Raw genomic sequence first — 16,591 nt, 5'->3', positions numbered from 1 at the left:
GAGGAAGGGAGTTTATACTTAGTGGGCGGTCTATACTGAGGGAGGGGGTCTATTTACTGAGGGGAGACTATACTTGGTGAAGGGAGGGTCTGTACTGAGGGAGGGGGGGTCTGTACGGGGGGACTATTCTTGGAGGGTGGTCCATGTGTCCTGGACCTAGAGCGTGCCCACCTGTTCCGCCGCCATGGCAACTCATGATGCGATTTCAGGGCAAACTGGGTCCTGTGATTGCGGAACCCCAGCATGCCACCCTTAACCCTACCCTAATTGAGGACATCGACACGCTTAGGTGTGTGCACACATGACGCAATGCCTTCACTGCTTATGATTGGCTGCTGCACTGTATCTCAGGTGGGTTCAGACTCGTGTTCCAACACGCCTGGGCTCATCCCTGGTCAGGAACACTGAAGTAGTGGACTGTTTTTGGAGAAGAAGGATATTAGTTTTAGTGTCACTTTAAATTTGTCGCCAGGAACACGTGTAGCAGCACACGCGGTAAATGAGGAGCAGTTTAGATGGGAAGTGTGATTACATAAGAGACACTCCTTCTGATCCGCCATAATCCCATCTCCCTGATGTCAGTCCGGACAGCTGATCCTGGGAGAGGAGAAGGGGGCGGTGATTTCCCTCTGGGAAGGGGCGGGGACAGCGGCTCATCTACTAATAGGGAGTGCGGGCTGGAGGCGGGATGGTGTCCGGTGCTCAGGGAAAGCTCACAGATCATAGAAGCAATATGTGGCCAGTCGTGGTGCTGGGCATTATCACTGCCGTCCTAGCATGGGTATGGTTCGGGAGCCGGGGGAAGGAGAGGAGTGGGGACACAGTCCAGGAGAGAAGAGAGGACACAGTCCAGGAGAGGAGAGAGGACACAGGATTAGGGACACACCTCACCTCCCTACAAGAGGAACCTGAGTGTGAGGACACCCAGCCTCAGAAGACTCCTGATACTAGGTCAGAGCTCAGTGCTGGACAAGCCAGCCTTAGTCATCACACAGCTACTCAGCTGGATAAGGAGCCGAGCACTACAGGAAGAGATGAAGGGTATGGCCAAGGTGAGACCTTCTTACATGAACACCTTGTGCAGGACCATAAAGAAGATGGGTGCCACCTTACTGCCCCACACAAAGAGGAGGTGCACATCAGACAAGACCCACCACAACAGTCCAAAACTGAAGTCCCCCAATCCACAGGTGTAGAGGAACAGGTCCATGAAGATGTGAGTCCCTCAGGAGACACAGGTGATGTGTTGGTGGGTGCCAGAGAAGAGCTTCACCTCTCTATTGGTGGACAGGAGACACGGGTCACTGCGGAGGATCTAAAACCTGCAATGGTCACAGAGGAAAAGTTGGTGCAAACCAGTAAAGAAGAGAACGACTTCATTGTCCTTGATGATAAAGTGGTGCCCATCAGTGCTAAGACAGGCTTGATGCACCCAGATCATGACCAGGATGATGGGGGGACACTGGTAAATGGAAGTGACGAGCAGGTCCAGAAAGACCATGGAACAGGTATCTTTTAAAAAAGGGAACATATCTTCTCTGAGCTCAAAGCTGCTATGTGTGTGTGTGTGTGTGTGTGTGTGTGTGTGTGTTTCTCCAATCAGACTATATTCACACCTGTGTGTGTGTGTGTGTGTGTGTGTGTATATATATATATATATATATATATATATATGTGTGTGTGTGTGTGTGTGGATAGATATACACACACTCACTATATATAGATATGTATTTTAATCATTCATTTTTGGGGGCTTAACATGCCCCCCCCCAATCCGTATGCTTTTTAGCAGATCAAATGCCAGCGGGTGTTGGCAAATGCATATCCACTGCTCTATAGAGACCAATGGATGGTCTGATTAAGTCCACCTGAAAAACACAGGTGGACCTGATTGGCCCACAAGTGTGAAAGGGGGCTTGGGGTTAGTATCATATAATATTATTTTTTTTTTTTTTTTTTTTGCAGCAAAAACAAGCAAATTGTGCATTTTCTATAGCGGGAGACCAGTCCCGTTCTCCTGATTCCCCCCCCCAAATTCAGGCTGCAAAACTTTTTGAGCTTCAGACGACTTGAAGTGGAAATGTGAGCCAACTCCCTATAATACATTTTTTTTTTTTTTTTTTTTTTCTCTGTCCTCCCGGAGTGTTCGAGCTACAAAATGCTCAGGTGTGAATGAAGCCTTTAGGCTAAAGACTATAACAAATTATGGGTGCAATGTCAGGCTTCTGCAGACACTGCTCCCTGTACCTCCAAAACGGGCGGACAGTTACAAAGCTAAGTGTCAATGAACTACAAGAGCACTAAATCCGTACCCTTGCAGTTCATTGAGAACGACAAGCTGTCTGATGCCGTGGATGATGGGACTTGTAGTTCAGTCACAGAACTCCTGTGAATGAAGGACACAGCTGTGTGGGCAGTGGAGCTCTGACAGCCATACTGTTTTTGAAAAGTGGTTTTGGTTACTAAACAGAATGAGAAATGCAGCCTGGCTGATGCAGAATTTCTTGCCAGTTACTAGCCTTTTCAGAGATCAGACCATGTATTTGTCGTTATTTCTGGTCCAGGGTTTACTGTAACGGTTGTAAAACTGGAGTCAGCATGGAGGAACTGCTAAGTCATCAACTTAATTTTATCTTTGTACTAAAGCAGGGAACCTACTTAAACTGCAACATCATTCTTTCTCCAGTAACTTTGTGGTATAGAGGATCTCTATGGATTATCTCCAGAAACCATTTACAGCCTTTAAAATAGATTCATTTCTAAAAGTGGGACATTTATTGAATGGGGTCAACATGTGACTAGGTAGTGATCAAACACTGTAAGGCTGGGTTCACACTAGCTGAGTATGAGGCTTGTAGCAGTGGTCCAGTGCGTTTTTTGCCTGAATTTAGACCTGAAATGGATCTAAAGACACACAGGACCCTTTTGCAGTGCGTTCCACAGCCACCTCAGGGATGTGTTAACTGGCTTCATTGAGAGCTGGTCGCTCTCCTGTTGTGCAAATAGGATGTGGATTTACCCGAATCCAATTTGCAGAAGTGTGAACCCAGCCTGAGACAAACAGATGTCATTGAAAAGTTGAACCTCTGAAATTGCACATACTGTTGTGAAACTTGAAACCGTTCCCTCAGAGTGAGCGCTTCACATTGTGAATCAATGTAAATTTAACTAATTTAAATTGGACCATTCTATTGCAATATAACTAATTCCAGGTCATGTCTAGAAAATGTTATATTCCCCAGGCCCCCCCCCCCCCCCCCCCCCCCAAAAAAAATTATGTTGGAGGATCCTGCAGTCATACAGAGCTTCCCCTTTGGGAGAAATTCTGCTTTAAGTCAGGCTGAGTAGCTATTCAGAGTTCCACCCAAAAGTTGGAGCCTCTGCTACCCCCCCCCCCCCCCCCTCCGGAGCCACATCTGGCACCTTTTTCAGGGGGATGGACAGGTACCCTTCCCCGCTTCCGAAAGACTGTGCCGTCCCTTGGAAGTTCAGCCCTCTTCCTCCGCCGCCAGGCCAGTTGGAAAGTGCATGTGCAGTAGGGAATCGGCTGTGAAGCCAAAATTCTTCTCTGCTGGTTTCCTTGGTGGCAGCAGCACCCGAGAGCTGATCCGAAAATTGGCTGGGGTGCTGTCATGGCAGGAACCCTGGACAGGTAAGTGTCCATATATTAAGTCAACAGCTACAGTATTTGTAGCTGCTGACTTTTTACATTTTTTTTTTTTTTTTTTTTTTTTCATGGAAGGGGGCGGCTTGCTCCTCCTTTAAGCAGTTCACAAGCTTTGTAATTTATGAAAGCCAATCTGAGGAAGCCTTGGATGCAAAGGTAGAGATTGAACATAAGGTGCAGCTTGTGACTTTTCAATAAAGTAGTGTTATACTTGCCTTATTCTTCACCCCTTCCCAACTGCCTGCAGTCTCCTTCACTCTTAGTATATGGGGAAACCCGTGTCTTCACAGGATTCCATTGGGAGAGACTACAACCTCATAACCAAGGAGGAGTAGTTTTGTGTGGAGAAGGCTCTTGCCCACTAGACCAGGATGGATTCCTCCAGAGATTGCTAGGTGTTCATTGAGCAATTTCAGCCTCTCATATAAGTTCCCACTAACACCATTTAGTGTTGGGTTTTTTTTTTTTTAAATCTCATCAGTAAGAGGGTAATTCTTCCCAATGGCCACAAGTATAAGGAGCATTCCTCCCAATGACCATCACACTAATGCAGGGCTTGACAAATTTGCTTAGAATCTAGGAGCCAGCTGAAAAAATTAGGAGCCTGTTTTTTAAATCCTCTGCCCAGTGCCCAGAACTGCATGTCTGGGGCATCGGGCAATAAGAATTGCTCATGCCTGATGCCAAGCGAAAAAAAAAATAAACTTTTGTTTTTGTTAAGATTTTGCTAATTTTTTTTTTCCCATTTCCCCCCCCCCCCCTCCTTCACTGATGTGTTTTTGATGGGCTGCACTGATGAGGTGGCATTGAGGTTGGAACTGATGGGCACCAATAGGCAGCACTGAGGTGCCACTGATGGGAACTGACAGATGGTACTGACAGGTGGTACTGAGATGGCACTGACAGGTGGCACTTCCCGTCCACAACGGCGGTAAGGAACGGGTGACTGATCATGCCGCAACCTCAACCCCAGCTGTCAAACTGGGAAGATGATGTTGGAGGTGGGCGGGCAGTGAGAGCATGCCATGCTCATCACAGCACCGCCCACCAGAGGAGGCCGCTGGTATCCCGCTCCAGCAGGCCGCAAAGCTGCGGCCTCAATTTTGGCCAGCCCGACCTAAGTCCACGCACCTGCGGGGGGGAGGCACTTTGCAGGAATCCAGACCGCTGCTGCGGTGTAGCCCAGGCGCCAGGATGCAATTTCCAGTCGCCATTGCGACCTGGTGCCTGGTTTTGTCGAGCCCTGCACTAATGTGTCATGAGTTGTAGATAAAGTAATTATCAGGGGTTCCCTGGGATTGGAAAGTTATTTCAAGGGTTTCTTTGTGTTGAAAAGGTTGAGAGACTGTCCTAGCCTAAAGTTGGCCATACACTGATATTCAGCAGGGAACAGGACATGGTTTTGTATTTTTACAAGATGTAACCAACATAATTTGTACCATTTTTATATTTTGAAACTACAAGTTTGTTACCATGAAGCTGTCATACAAATGCCACTATAAAGTAAAAACGTAGATTATTGCACGCACCTAATGAGTCTATAAGAGCCCCTCTGTAACCACCTAAAGTTGCAAAGCTCTTCCAATCAGGTTCTTGTTGGAGACATTGTGCAGGGTGTCTGAATATGGCTTTGTGGTCAAAGAAGCACCAGAGAAGATGCGTTGCTCTCAGTAATGCACATAGACCTGGTTAGACTTGCTCTATCTCCTCTTCTCTAATATAAATCAGTTTGCTGAGAAGTATGCCTGTTACTTGGCTCTGCCAGCTTGGACACTGGTATGTGTGCAGGAGGCAATGTTTTAACTGAGAAGGTGTTTGAAAGCATTTTCAAGAGTCTCCAGTCACCCTGTGTGGGTACAGGGCTATAAAAGGAGATAAAGGTGTGAGACTTCAGCTTTAAAGTGATTGTAAAGGCGCATGTGTGTGGGTTTTTTTTTTTTTTTTTGCCCCCCCCCCCTCAGATCCTCTTCTCAGGTCCCTCTTGGCTCTCCTGGCCCTTCCCTCCTGTCAAGTGCCCCACAGCAAGCAGCTTGCTATGGGGGCATCTGAGCTGAGTCACAGCTCCCTGTGTCCATTCAGACACTGAGCCCTGTTTCTGCCCGACCCCCCCCCCCCCCCCCCCCCCCTGCTGATTTGGCTAACTGGCTTAGACACGGTAGTGTCTTGGCACCCTTGGCTCCTTCTGCTGTCAAAGTCAGTTGGCCAATCAGGAGGAGAGTTCCTGATGGTTGAGGAACTCAAGGACATTGCTGGGGCTCAGGTAAGTACTAGGGGGTGCTGTAGGCAGCTGCTGCACACAGAAGGCTTTTTATCTTAAGGCATAGAATGCCTTAAGATAAAAAAACTTCTGATGTTTCAACCAACCACTTTAGGTATATGGTTTCGTGCTACAGTCATAAACTTGTACAAACTTGCAACTTAAATTAAATGTTTATATTGGTGTAAATTTTGTGAACCTGATATATATATTTTTTTTCTTTCCTAGTGTGTCTTCAAGGGAATGTCACAAATTGCAATGCACCAACTGTTACCATTTCTTCTAGGCAAGTCAACAGATCAGCAAGTGAAAATAATTTTGACCTGTATGACCACAGTAAACTTGAGTCTTCTGAACAATCAGAAATGGTCCTGGCTTTTGAGAAAAAGCCATTACTTACCCTGGAAAAAACTGCCTGTGCACAAGTTGATGGTCAAATAACTAACAATGTCTCAACTGAAAGTTGCCAAGCAGAGGTAGCAATCCACCAGAAAGCAGAAGATGTGAATCTGATAAGTCCAACTGTGGACAAATGTGTTCTCTTACATTCATCCAACCAAGAAGAGCAAAGCCCTGATTTCAAATGGTCAGGTTCTAGTGAAAGCAGTTGCTTTGCTACTCCCTCTGAGGCTAAACTACATGATGACCCTCAGAGGACAAAAAGGGTTGCTGCCGTTCAGCCAATCCCACAGAATGTAAGCCTTGGCTTCAAAGTGCACTATATCACGCACTCCGACTCTCAGGTGATTGCAGTCATTGGGGATCATGAGAAACTTGGCGAATGGGAGCGATATGTCCCTCTAAGTTCTGATAAAGACGGTAATTGGTCACATTCACTCACTCTGCCAGCTGATGCCAACGTAGAGTGGAAATTTGTAATGGTGGAAAATGGAAAGATAAAACGATGGGAAGAATGCTACAACAGGCATTTAAGAACTGCACATGAAGATCTTGCCACCCAGCAGTGGTGGGGTTACCCATAACAAAATGGTTTTCTTAATGTTTCCAACTTATCCTCTAAACTAGGGGTCTCAAACTGGAGCCCCACCAGCTGTTGCAAAACTACAAATCCCATCATGCCTCTGCCTGTGGGAGTCATGCTTGTAACTGTCAGCCTTGCAATGCCTCATGGGACTTGTAGTTTTGCAACAGCTGGAGGGGCACCAGTTTGAGACCCCTGCTCTAAACTTTTAGAACATGTCTTGCTTAAAAGTATGTAGTAGGTATGCATGTTTCTGTTCTGTTAAACCTGTCACATTGTGAGACTGTTTGCTCAGTAGTGTTTAATGATTACCTGGCTTTGTCTGAATCGTGACACTATATTGACATTTCTTAACAGTTCAGCTTTTAACCCACATTTTAGTAGTTACAGTTTAGCATAAAAATATGCTGGTTTTGAATGAATCGAGGGTATGCATGTATCTGTTTTGATGCTAAATCTCCAACATTGACTTATAAGGAATGGTGTCTTAAATTGTTCATTTATGGCAGGGGTCTCAAACTGGCGGCCGTCTAGCTGTTGCAAAACTACAAGTCCCATCATGCCTCTGCCTGTGGGAGTCATGCTTGTAACTGTCAGCCTTGCAATGCCTCATGGGACTTGTAGTTTCACAACAGCTGGAGGGCCACCAGTTTGAGAACCCTGATTTATGGTCAGTTTGACTCTGTTGCTCCATGGATTTTAGGCTCTACATAGATGTAGAAACATAATCGGAAGTGTGTGTGGGGGTTTTTTTTTTTTTTTTGTTTGTTTTTCCTCTTAAGTTCACTATCTGTATTTGTCATGGTTATCTGTGCAATAAAGCTATTTTTGAATGGAAAGTAAAATGTGTTGGATACAAAATTTAACCCTGGTGATTGAGGTGGAGGTGTGTGTGTGTGTGTGTGTGTGTGTGTGTGTTTTAAAATAGGATTTTTAAACTTCCCAATTTGGATTTATCAGGAAAAAAAGCAGAGAAAAGATGCAATTTTGTGTTTAGTCGTCGTCGTCCCCCCCAAACTTGATTGCCAGGGATATTATGATAGAATTCTGATCACTCTCAACCTCAATTTCATATTGGGGAATAATCAGTAGAAGTGAGATCTGCAAGGAGCATTTCTTGTGGCTAGAGTGAGAACACAATGTAATAACTCCAGGTAGATGACTCAGCCTGGCAGACTGCACCTTTAAATTGCAGTCTAACTGATTGAAAAACTTGCAAGGGTGTAGAATGTCTGAATCCAGGAAGTCAACCTAGTAGGCAGGTGGTTACAATTCAACAAGTAGGTCTAAGTAAAGGCACCTATTTTTATTTATTATTTCCTTCTGTTCTTTAACTTGGCCTTATTTCAGGCTTATGCGAGATGCTGAGGGGAGTTTATCAAAACTGGAGCAGCTGTGTGTGGCAACCAATAAGTCTATCTTTCATTTTCAGAGTTTAAAGCCCCATTCACATCTGAACAATTTGGAGTTGTGGGTGTGATTCTGGCCAGGCTACCAAAAATGCACAACATGCATTTGGGTGCTATTCATTCTTAACCTTGCACCATATTTGAGGTGCAATTATCAGCTCACATCAATGAAGCAGAAAAATTACTTATTTGCAAAATGTTATTACCGAAATGAAGAAAAGGTACAGTGTTTGAGCACATAATTGGCATTTTATAATGCGACGGGACTGAATGCTGAAATTGGCTGGGGTAGGAAGGGGATGAAAATGCTGGAAAGTCAAATAATCTAGGTGTAAAAGTCAATCCCATCTACAAGACCATTTTTAGAGGGAGTTTGTAATGAGAGAAGTATGGGGGTTGGGATTGCTAGTATATGGAAAATGCTACGTCTGGCCTAATACTTTAGTCACATCTGGAATAAACATGCTGAGTTGCTGATCTCTATGCTTGGTCCAACTCATTGATAATGAAACCAAAGTATAAGCATGACAGCTAGGGAACTACCATTCTCAAGAGATGTGGTTCTGAATTTTTTGTTTTCCACCTCTCTATCCTGACAAATTTTAAGCGCTTTATTGCACTTCCATGTGACAGCTCTCTAGCAATCCCTAAATACCGACATTACCTACAGATGGGATTCTCCCCCCCCCAGGCAGGGAGCAATACATAGTGTACAGCCTATCAGTGTACAGCTATCCATATACAAGCACTGTCCCATAGGGATAGAAAGAGTAATGGCATGGTTTATTTAAAAATTGATTAAAAGCGTGATTGTATCAGTTGATTACCAAGCCTGTTAAAAGTCAGGCTGCGGCTCAATTGTGGTTTATTAAACCTAAAATCAAACGAGTTGTATTGTAGCCCACTGATTCTTAAATGTGATGACTGCATTTGTTTTCTTTTTGTAGGTCTTCATTTCTTTCTATTTTCACCTGGTGATCCTGCCAGCAAGTCTGTTTTATTAAAAGAGCAAGCTGTCTTGCAAATGTAGTGGTTACAGGGATGAGACAAACCATTTACCACTCACAAGGTTGCTTACAATGATCAGCTTTTACTTTATGTATGCAAAACCTTTATCCCAAAAGGGGAAAAAAGTGTGCTTTAACTGCTTATAAAGTGTGAGCTGGAGTTTGGCTTCAATTAGTGTATCTAAAGCTACAAGTACATCTAACACTCACCTCCCCCAGACTGACCAATACTGCTTTCCAAAGGTGCCCCCCTGGTAAGTTGCAATACATTACAATTCTGCCTTGCGATTCAATACTCCTTAAAGCCAAATCTGGGCTTAGGGCTCCCGCCCATGATTTTCCTGCCCCCTGTATATAATGCTGTGTCATGTAATGCACAGGGTCCTCTTTGAATTTTCTTGCAGTGATCAATGATACAGAGAGCGGTACTGATATTAGCGCCGCTCTCTGCATCAACACACTGAGTGCAGAGCGCCATGGTGATACGCCATCAGGAAAGGTCCATGATGCCCTACTTGGTCATCTGGGTAAAAAAAGACACTGTGCCTTACTCATCATGCCAGATTGGGGACATCTGGTGGTGAAGTAGAGGTACTGCAGCGGACAATGCTATAAAATAAAGAAGCTAGAAGGAAAAAGGGGCCCAGAGGTAATGGGGGATGAGATGTGCAAGGGGTGCGGAGGTGAGTGGCGGATGGGAGGTGTAGAGGTGAGCAGTGGTGGAAGAGGGGTGAATAGGTGAGTGATGGCATAGAGGTGCAGATTTAGGCAGAGGTGAGCAAGGGAAGAGAAGTGCAGTGGTGGATGAAATGTGCAGGGGGTCCAGATGTGTGTGTTGTGGACAATAAGTGCGAATGTGTGTAATGGACAAGGGGTACTGGCGGTGCAGAGGTTAATGGGGAATGAGAGGTGCTAAGGTAAGCAGTGGACAAGGTACACCAGGGTTTCAAAGGTGGAGAAGTGAGCAGTGGATGAGGGCTGCAGAAGTGAGCTGTGGTCACAGGGTGCAGTGAAAAAGGAGTGCAGAGGTAAGCAAAGCGCAAGAGTCTAGCAGTGGACAAGGGGTACAATGGGGAGCTGTGGATAAGGCGTTCCCAGGGAGTGCAGACGCAAGAGGTATGCAGAGCTGAGTAGTGTACAAAGAGTACAGTGGTTAGAAGTTGTCTACTAGTCACTTCTGCACCTTTTGTCAAGGAGTCTAGAGGTTATGTGGTAGAAAATGGGGTGCAGAAATGAGCTGTGGATGTGGGTTGAATTGGGGTTTTAAAGGTGGACAAAAAGTGCTGAGGTGATTGATAAAATGTGCAGATGTTGGATATGATGTGCAAAGGTTAGCTGTGGCCGAGTGATGCAGAAGTAAGTGGGTGAGGGGTGCAAAAGTGAGCAGCGGTAAAAGAGTTAAAGTAGAGGTTAATCCTGCCTTTCTGAACTTGGGTTCTGTCAAAAGTTGCTAGGGAATCCTTAAATAATGAGCAATTTTTGGCTCTCAGATAAGTAACCACTGACGTCAATGATCTATTTAGCCATCTTCAAGGGAGATAACTTTCCCACTGATCCATGTTGCAAGAGGCAGACTAATACTGTAAGGAACATTCCAACTGACCACCTTTTTCCACTGGCTACCAGTATAATCAAGACCCTTCTCCCACTGACCACCTTTTTAAGGGGTCCCTCCCCCACTGACTACCAACTCAGGGATCTTTCTTCACTAACTAAGGAGGCACCTTTCACTGACCACCAATGTGAGATCATCCCTCTAATTTTACTAATGGCATAGGCATAATCTTACATAGTAGGTGAGGTTGAAAAACGACACAAGTCCAACCTATGTGTGTGATTATATGTCAGTATTACATTGTATATCCCTGAATGTTGCGGTCATTCAGGTGCTTATCTAATAGTTTTTTTACACTTGTTAAAATCCCTTCCGCGAAAAAGTTTTATCCCTATTGTGTGGTTACCAGTATGGTATTTGTAAATTGATAACATATCCCCTCTCAAGCGTCTCTTCTCCAGAGAGAATAAGTTCAGTGCTCGCAACCTTTCTTCATAACTAATGTCTGCCAGACCCTTTATTAGCTTTGTTGCCCTTCTTTGTACTCGCTCCATTTCCAGCACATTCTTCCTGAGGACTGGTGCCCAGAACTGGACAGCATACTCCAGGTGCAGCCGGACCAGAGTCTTGTAGAGTGGGAGAATTATTGCTTTATCCCTGGAGTGAATACCTTTTTTAATGCATGCCAATATGCTGTTTTGCTTTGTTAGCAGCAGCTTGGCATTGCATGCCATTGCTGAGCCTATCATCTACTAGGGCCCCCAGGTCCTTTTCCATCCTAGATTCCCCCAGAGGTTCTCCCCCTAGTGTATAGATTGCATTCATATTTTTGCCACCTAAATGCATTATTTTCCATTTTTCTACATTAAACCTCATTTGCCATGTAGTTGCCCACCCCATTAATTTGTTCAGATCTTTTTGCAAGGTGTCCACATCCTGCGGAGAAGTTATTGCCCTGCTTAGCTTAGTATCGTCTGCAAATACAGAGATTGAACTGTTTACCCCATACTCCAGGTCGCTTAACGACAAATTAAATAGGATTGGTCCCAGCACAGAACCTTGTGGGACCCCACTACCCACCCCTGACTATTCCAAGTACTCTCCATTTATCACCACCCTCTGAACTCGCCCTTGTAGTCAGTTTTCAATCCATGTACACACCCTATGGTCCATGCCAACGGACCTTATTTTGTACAGTAAACAATTATGGGGAACTGCGTCAAATGCTTTTGCAAAATACAGATGCACCACTTCTACAGCCTTCCTATACCTAGATGGCAACTCACCTCCTCATAGAAGGTTAATAAATTGGTTTAGTAAGAATGATTCTTCATGAATCCATGCTGATTACTGCTAATGATACAGTTTTTTCATTACTAAAATCTTGTATATAGTCCCTTATCATCCCCTCCAAAAGCTTGCACACTATTGATGTTAGGCTAACTGGTCTGTAATTACCAGGGATGTATTTTGGGCTCTTTTTAAATATTGGTGCTACATTGGCTTTTCTCCAATCCGCTGGTACCATTCCAGTCAGCAGACTTTAGGAACAATGGTCTGGCAATTACTTGACTGAGTTCCCTAAGCACCCTCGGGTACAAGCCATCCAGTCCCGGTGATTTATTAATGTTAAGTTTCTTAAGTCTAATTCTAATTCCGTCCTCTGTTAGCCATGAGGGTGCTTCCTGTGATGTGTCACGAGGATAAACACTGTAGTTTTGGTTACTGAAGCCCCCAGATTCCCTCGTGAAGACCGAGGAGAAGAATGAATTCAATACCTTCTCAATCTCCCCATCCTTTGTAACCAAATGCCTCATTCTTTAAGGGGCCAATATGGTCTGTCCTCCCTTTTTTTACTGTTTACATACTTAACCACTTCCATACCAGGCACTTTCCCCCCCTTCCTGACCAGGACAATTTTTAGATTTCACCGCTGTCGCACTTTGACAATTGCGCAGTCCTGCAACACTGTACCCAAACTAAATTTTTATCATTTTCTTCCCACAAATAGAGCTTTCTTTAGGTGGTATTTGATCACCTCTGCGGTTTTTAATTTTTGCACTATAAACGAAAAAAGACAGACAATTTTGAAAAAAAAAAACAACTAATGGGCACTGATTGACGGCACTGATAGGCAGCACTGATGGGCACTGATAGGTGGCACTTGATAGGCAGCGCTAATGAGGAGCTACTGACAGGCATTACTGAGTAGCACTGATTGGCACTTCGATGGGGCACTGACAGGCATTACTGATGGAGCACTGGCACTTTTTTGGGCACTGACTTGCACTGTTGTGGGCACTGATAGGCACTGTTATGGGCACTGACAGGCGTTTATTATGGGGACAGTTTGGCAGGTATTGGGCACTAATTGGCAGCTGATGGGCACCTTTTGATTATCGGCAGATACACCCCCCCCCCCCCCCCTCTGACAGGGAGAGCCGCCGATCGGCTCTCCCTGTCAGCATGAACCGACACTTTTTGGTTCACGGGATGATCAGCTGTGATTGGTCACAGCTGATCACATGGTAAGAAGCCTCTGTCAGAGGCTTCATACCACGATCGGAGTTGCGGTGTGTCAGACTGACACAGCACCTCCGATAGCCACGCTGTCCGATCAGGATATCACAACCACTTTGCCGCCATCATTTTGCTATATGGCGGGAGACCGTGCGATAAGTATCTTTGATGTTCTTGTATTATATGTTCTGTTGTTATATGCTTTGTAATATCTTTCTTTAGTATTTTCATGTCAGCGTTTTTCCTATCTTCTTGGGAAATAAATAAGACTTTGTTTTATTCAGCAGCGTGTTTTTTTTTCATAGCTAACCTTATATTATTGTGCTATCAACAGTAACTATCAGAGTTTTAATAGACTAGCTAACTATAGGAATAGACAAATTAATACATATATGGAATAAATAGAGGGAACCCATGACCACCCTCGGATATATATAATATTTATATTTATAAGTTATTGCAATTCCAGATTTATTTCAGGTTCCCTACAATCTGAAAGTTTTTTCAGGGTTGCACAGGTTAATTGGTGGATGAGGGTTGTAGGGGATGCAGAGATAAGCTGTAGATGAGGGATGCCAAGGTGAGCAGCGGAAAAGTGCATGGGTGAGCTGTGGATGAGAGGAGCAGAGGTGAACAGTGGAGAAGGGGTGCCAAGATGCAGGGGTGAACAGTGGATGAGGGTGTAGAAATTAGTTGTGGACAGGAAGTGCAGAGGTGATGGTAATGAAGCAGTGCAGAGGCGAATGGACTAGGAGTGCAGAGGTGAGCATTCAACAAGAGATGCAGAGACGAGCAGTGGACAGTTGCACAAGTTAGTGGTGGATGTGGGGTACAGTGGTTAGCAGTGGTAGAAAAAAGGGTGCAGTATTGACCAGTGAACAATTGATGCACAGATGAGCTGTAGACAAGGGGTGCAAAGGTGAGCAATGGATGAGTAGCGCAAAGGTAGCAAGATGTGCTGGTGTGTTTGCTTGAGGGAAGGGAGGTTGCTTTTTTTTGGGGGGGGGGGGGGTTTACTGGGAAAAAGGTGTGATATAGGCTTTCGGAGGGGATTTTCACTAAAAATGGGAGATTTTTGTTGAAGTGGTTTATTTGGGAAAGGGGAGGCACCGCATACACTTGCAGTCATGAAGAGTATACAACATGTGGCACAGCACAAATTGTGCAGTGGTCAGGAAGATGTAATGAACTGGGTATATTGCATACTCTTGAGCTGCATACTCTGTATGCTGTTCTATATGTTATATACACCTTACTGTCACAAGCTTTATATTCCTGTTATATTATTATGATTGTTGGGCTATAAGCTTTATATTCCTGAATGATGCAGTCAGTATGTTGGACTTTACATTAGTATTAGCAGCTATGAAAGTATGGTGTAGGGTAGAAAGGCGAAAAAGGGGTACAGATGTATGCAGTGGATGTGAGCTGAAGTGGTGAGGAATGGATAAGGGGTGTAGAAATAAGTGGTGGAATAAGTGCAGAGTCAAGCATTGCATAACAGGTGAAGAGGTAAGCAGTGGATGAGTTGTACAAGAGTTAAGAAGTTGTACAGGTTAGTGGTAAAAGAGGGTAATAGAGAATGCAGAGGTAAGTGGTGGACGAGGGTAGAGGAATGATGTCCAAGATGTGCAGGAGGTGCAGAAGTGAGCTGTGGACAAAGGGTTCAGAGATGCGTTGGGAAAAGGGGTGCAGGGGATGCAAAAGTGAGCAATGTATGTAGGGCATAGCGCTAGACAGTGGAGGAGAGGCGCAGGGGGTGGAGAGGTAAGCTGTGGACACAAGGTGCACCGGTGAGCAATGGAGAGGGGATTTGGAGGGTGAAAAGGTGAGCTGTGGACAAAGGGTGCAGAGGGGCATGGGTTTCTGCAGTGCGCAGTACAGAGGTGAGTGGTGGACGAGGGGTAAAGGGCAAGCAGTGGACAAAGGGTAATGAGAAGTAGATGAAGAGTTGTGCAGCTTAAAAGAATTGCAAAGGTGAGTGGAGAATGAGGGGTGTAAAGGAGAGGAAAGCTGAAAGAGAGGTGTAGAGCTGATTATTGGAGGAGAGGTAAGCTGTGGATAAGGGGGTGCAAAGGTTGGTGGCAAATGAATGGTCCTTCCACCAGTCCAGCTCGACTCTGCCACCTATCTCTTTCCTCTCCGGTTCCATACGGCTAAGTCCCTAGGGTCTCTGCCATGCGGTCTGGTCCCAGTTGCTGGGGCACAGCCCAATCTGGAGGTAGGCCATGCACTGTTCCCCTTGCTATACATGTGACCCGTCACTCCTGTCGGTACTGTTCTCACGCTGTCATATCATCTTTCTCTTGTGCTTGTTGCCACTAGCAATGGCATGTCACCACTTCACCCCATGTATGTGTACATTACAGGCCCTGTTCTTCCATAAGCCATTACCACCATGCACCCCTTTAAATAACTTCAGACCAGGCATGACATTTGTAAAAGCTTTACTGATAACTCTCAGCATAACAGTTCTAAAACAAAGTAAACAGTCTTTTCCCTGAACTAATCCATAACTCAGGCTTGTGGCTGTCCCAGCATACCTGCACAGGCAAGAGTCCATACAAAGCAGAGTCCACAGTGGCAGATCTCCAGAGCTGGTGTTCTTCAGGGAGGACTACAAGTCTCAGCAGCCCCAGGCATGCTGGCAAGTTCCTCAGGCAGGTAATCTTCAGTGATGACAGTCAGGACAAAGGTAGCTGAAGGCAGAGGGTAACATAGCCTCAGTGGCGGATGGCTGCTGGAGGAGAGTCATACATCTCATCTGTCAGCCTGCTTCCCATGTGGCTGGAACTCTTGTAGGTAGAGTCTCCCTTCTGAATTTTTATGCAAAGGGAGGGGGGACAGAGCGCAGCAGAAGCATGTCAAAGCAAGAGACCTGGGAAATATATTAAACCCTTTCCCATCCTGGGCAGCCTGTAACTCACTATCTGCATCAAAAACAATGCAGTGCAGACAAGACTAAAATATTCACAGGCACCCTGTCAGCACCTTCTTACATGTGGACAATAGGTGCAGAGGTAAGCGATGGAGAAGAGGTTCAGGTTGTACAGAAGTGAGAGGTGGATGAGAGATTGGGGAGTCGTGGAGGAAGGATGCAGGGGGTGCAAAGGTAAGCTATTACAAGGAGTGCAAAAGTGATCATGAACCCAAATGCCCACATGGTACTCTACCATGCACTACCTGAGGCTGGA

At 45.2% G+C, this 16,591-nt stretch overlaps 1 protein-coding gene across 1 annotated transcript; it reads left to right on the top strand.

Annotated features, from left to right (window-relative positions):
* Positions 1 to 536: 536 nt before the first annotated feature.
* On the top strand, positions 537 to 13,680 carry STBD1 (starch binding domain 1). The gene is made up of 2 exons (XM_073599799.1): positions 537 to 1,508; positions 6,153 to 13,680. The coding sequence occupies exons 1-2, from the start codon at positions 689 to 691 to the stop codon at positions 6,905 to 6,907; spliced, it is 1,575 nt and encodes a 524-aa protein (XP_073455900.1). The 5' UTR covers positions 537 to 688; the 3' UTR covers positions 6,908 to 13,680.
* Positions 13,681 to 16,591: the final 2,911 nt, after the last annotated feature.

The sequence above is a fragment of the Aquarana catesbeiana genome, linkage group LG01 (assembly GCF_042186555.1).
Source record: "Aquarana catesbeiana isolate 2022-GZ linkage group LG01, ASM4218655v1, whole genome shotgun sequence".
Lineage (NCBI taxonomy): Eukaryota > Metazoa > Chordata > Amphibia > Anura > Ranidae > Aquarana > Aquarana catesbeiana.
Note: the sequence above shows the minus strand (reverse complement) of the source record. Positions and strands in the feature narration are given on the sequence as shown.

Excerpts from the sequence above, each read along its gene's own strand:
- STBD1 (XM_073599799.1), top strand. The coding sequence starts at position 689 with ATGGTGTCCGGTGCTCAGGGAAAGCTCACAGATCATAGAAGCAATATG. Across the intron at positions 1,509-6,152 it reads CCAGAAAGACCATGGAACAG|TGTGTCTTCAAGGGAATGTC; the intron begins GTATCTTTTAAA and ends TTTCTTTCCTAG.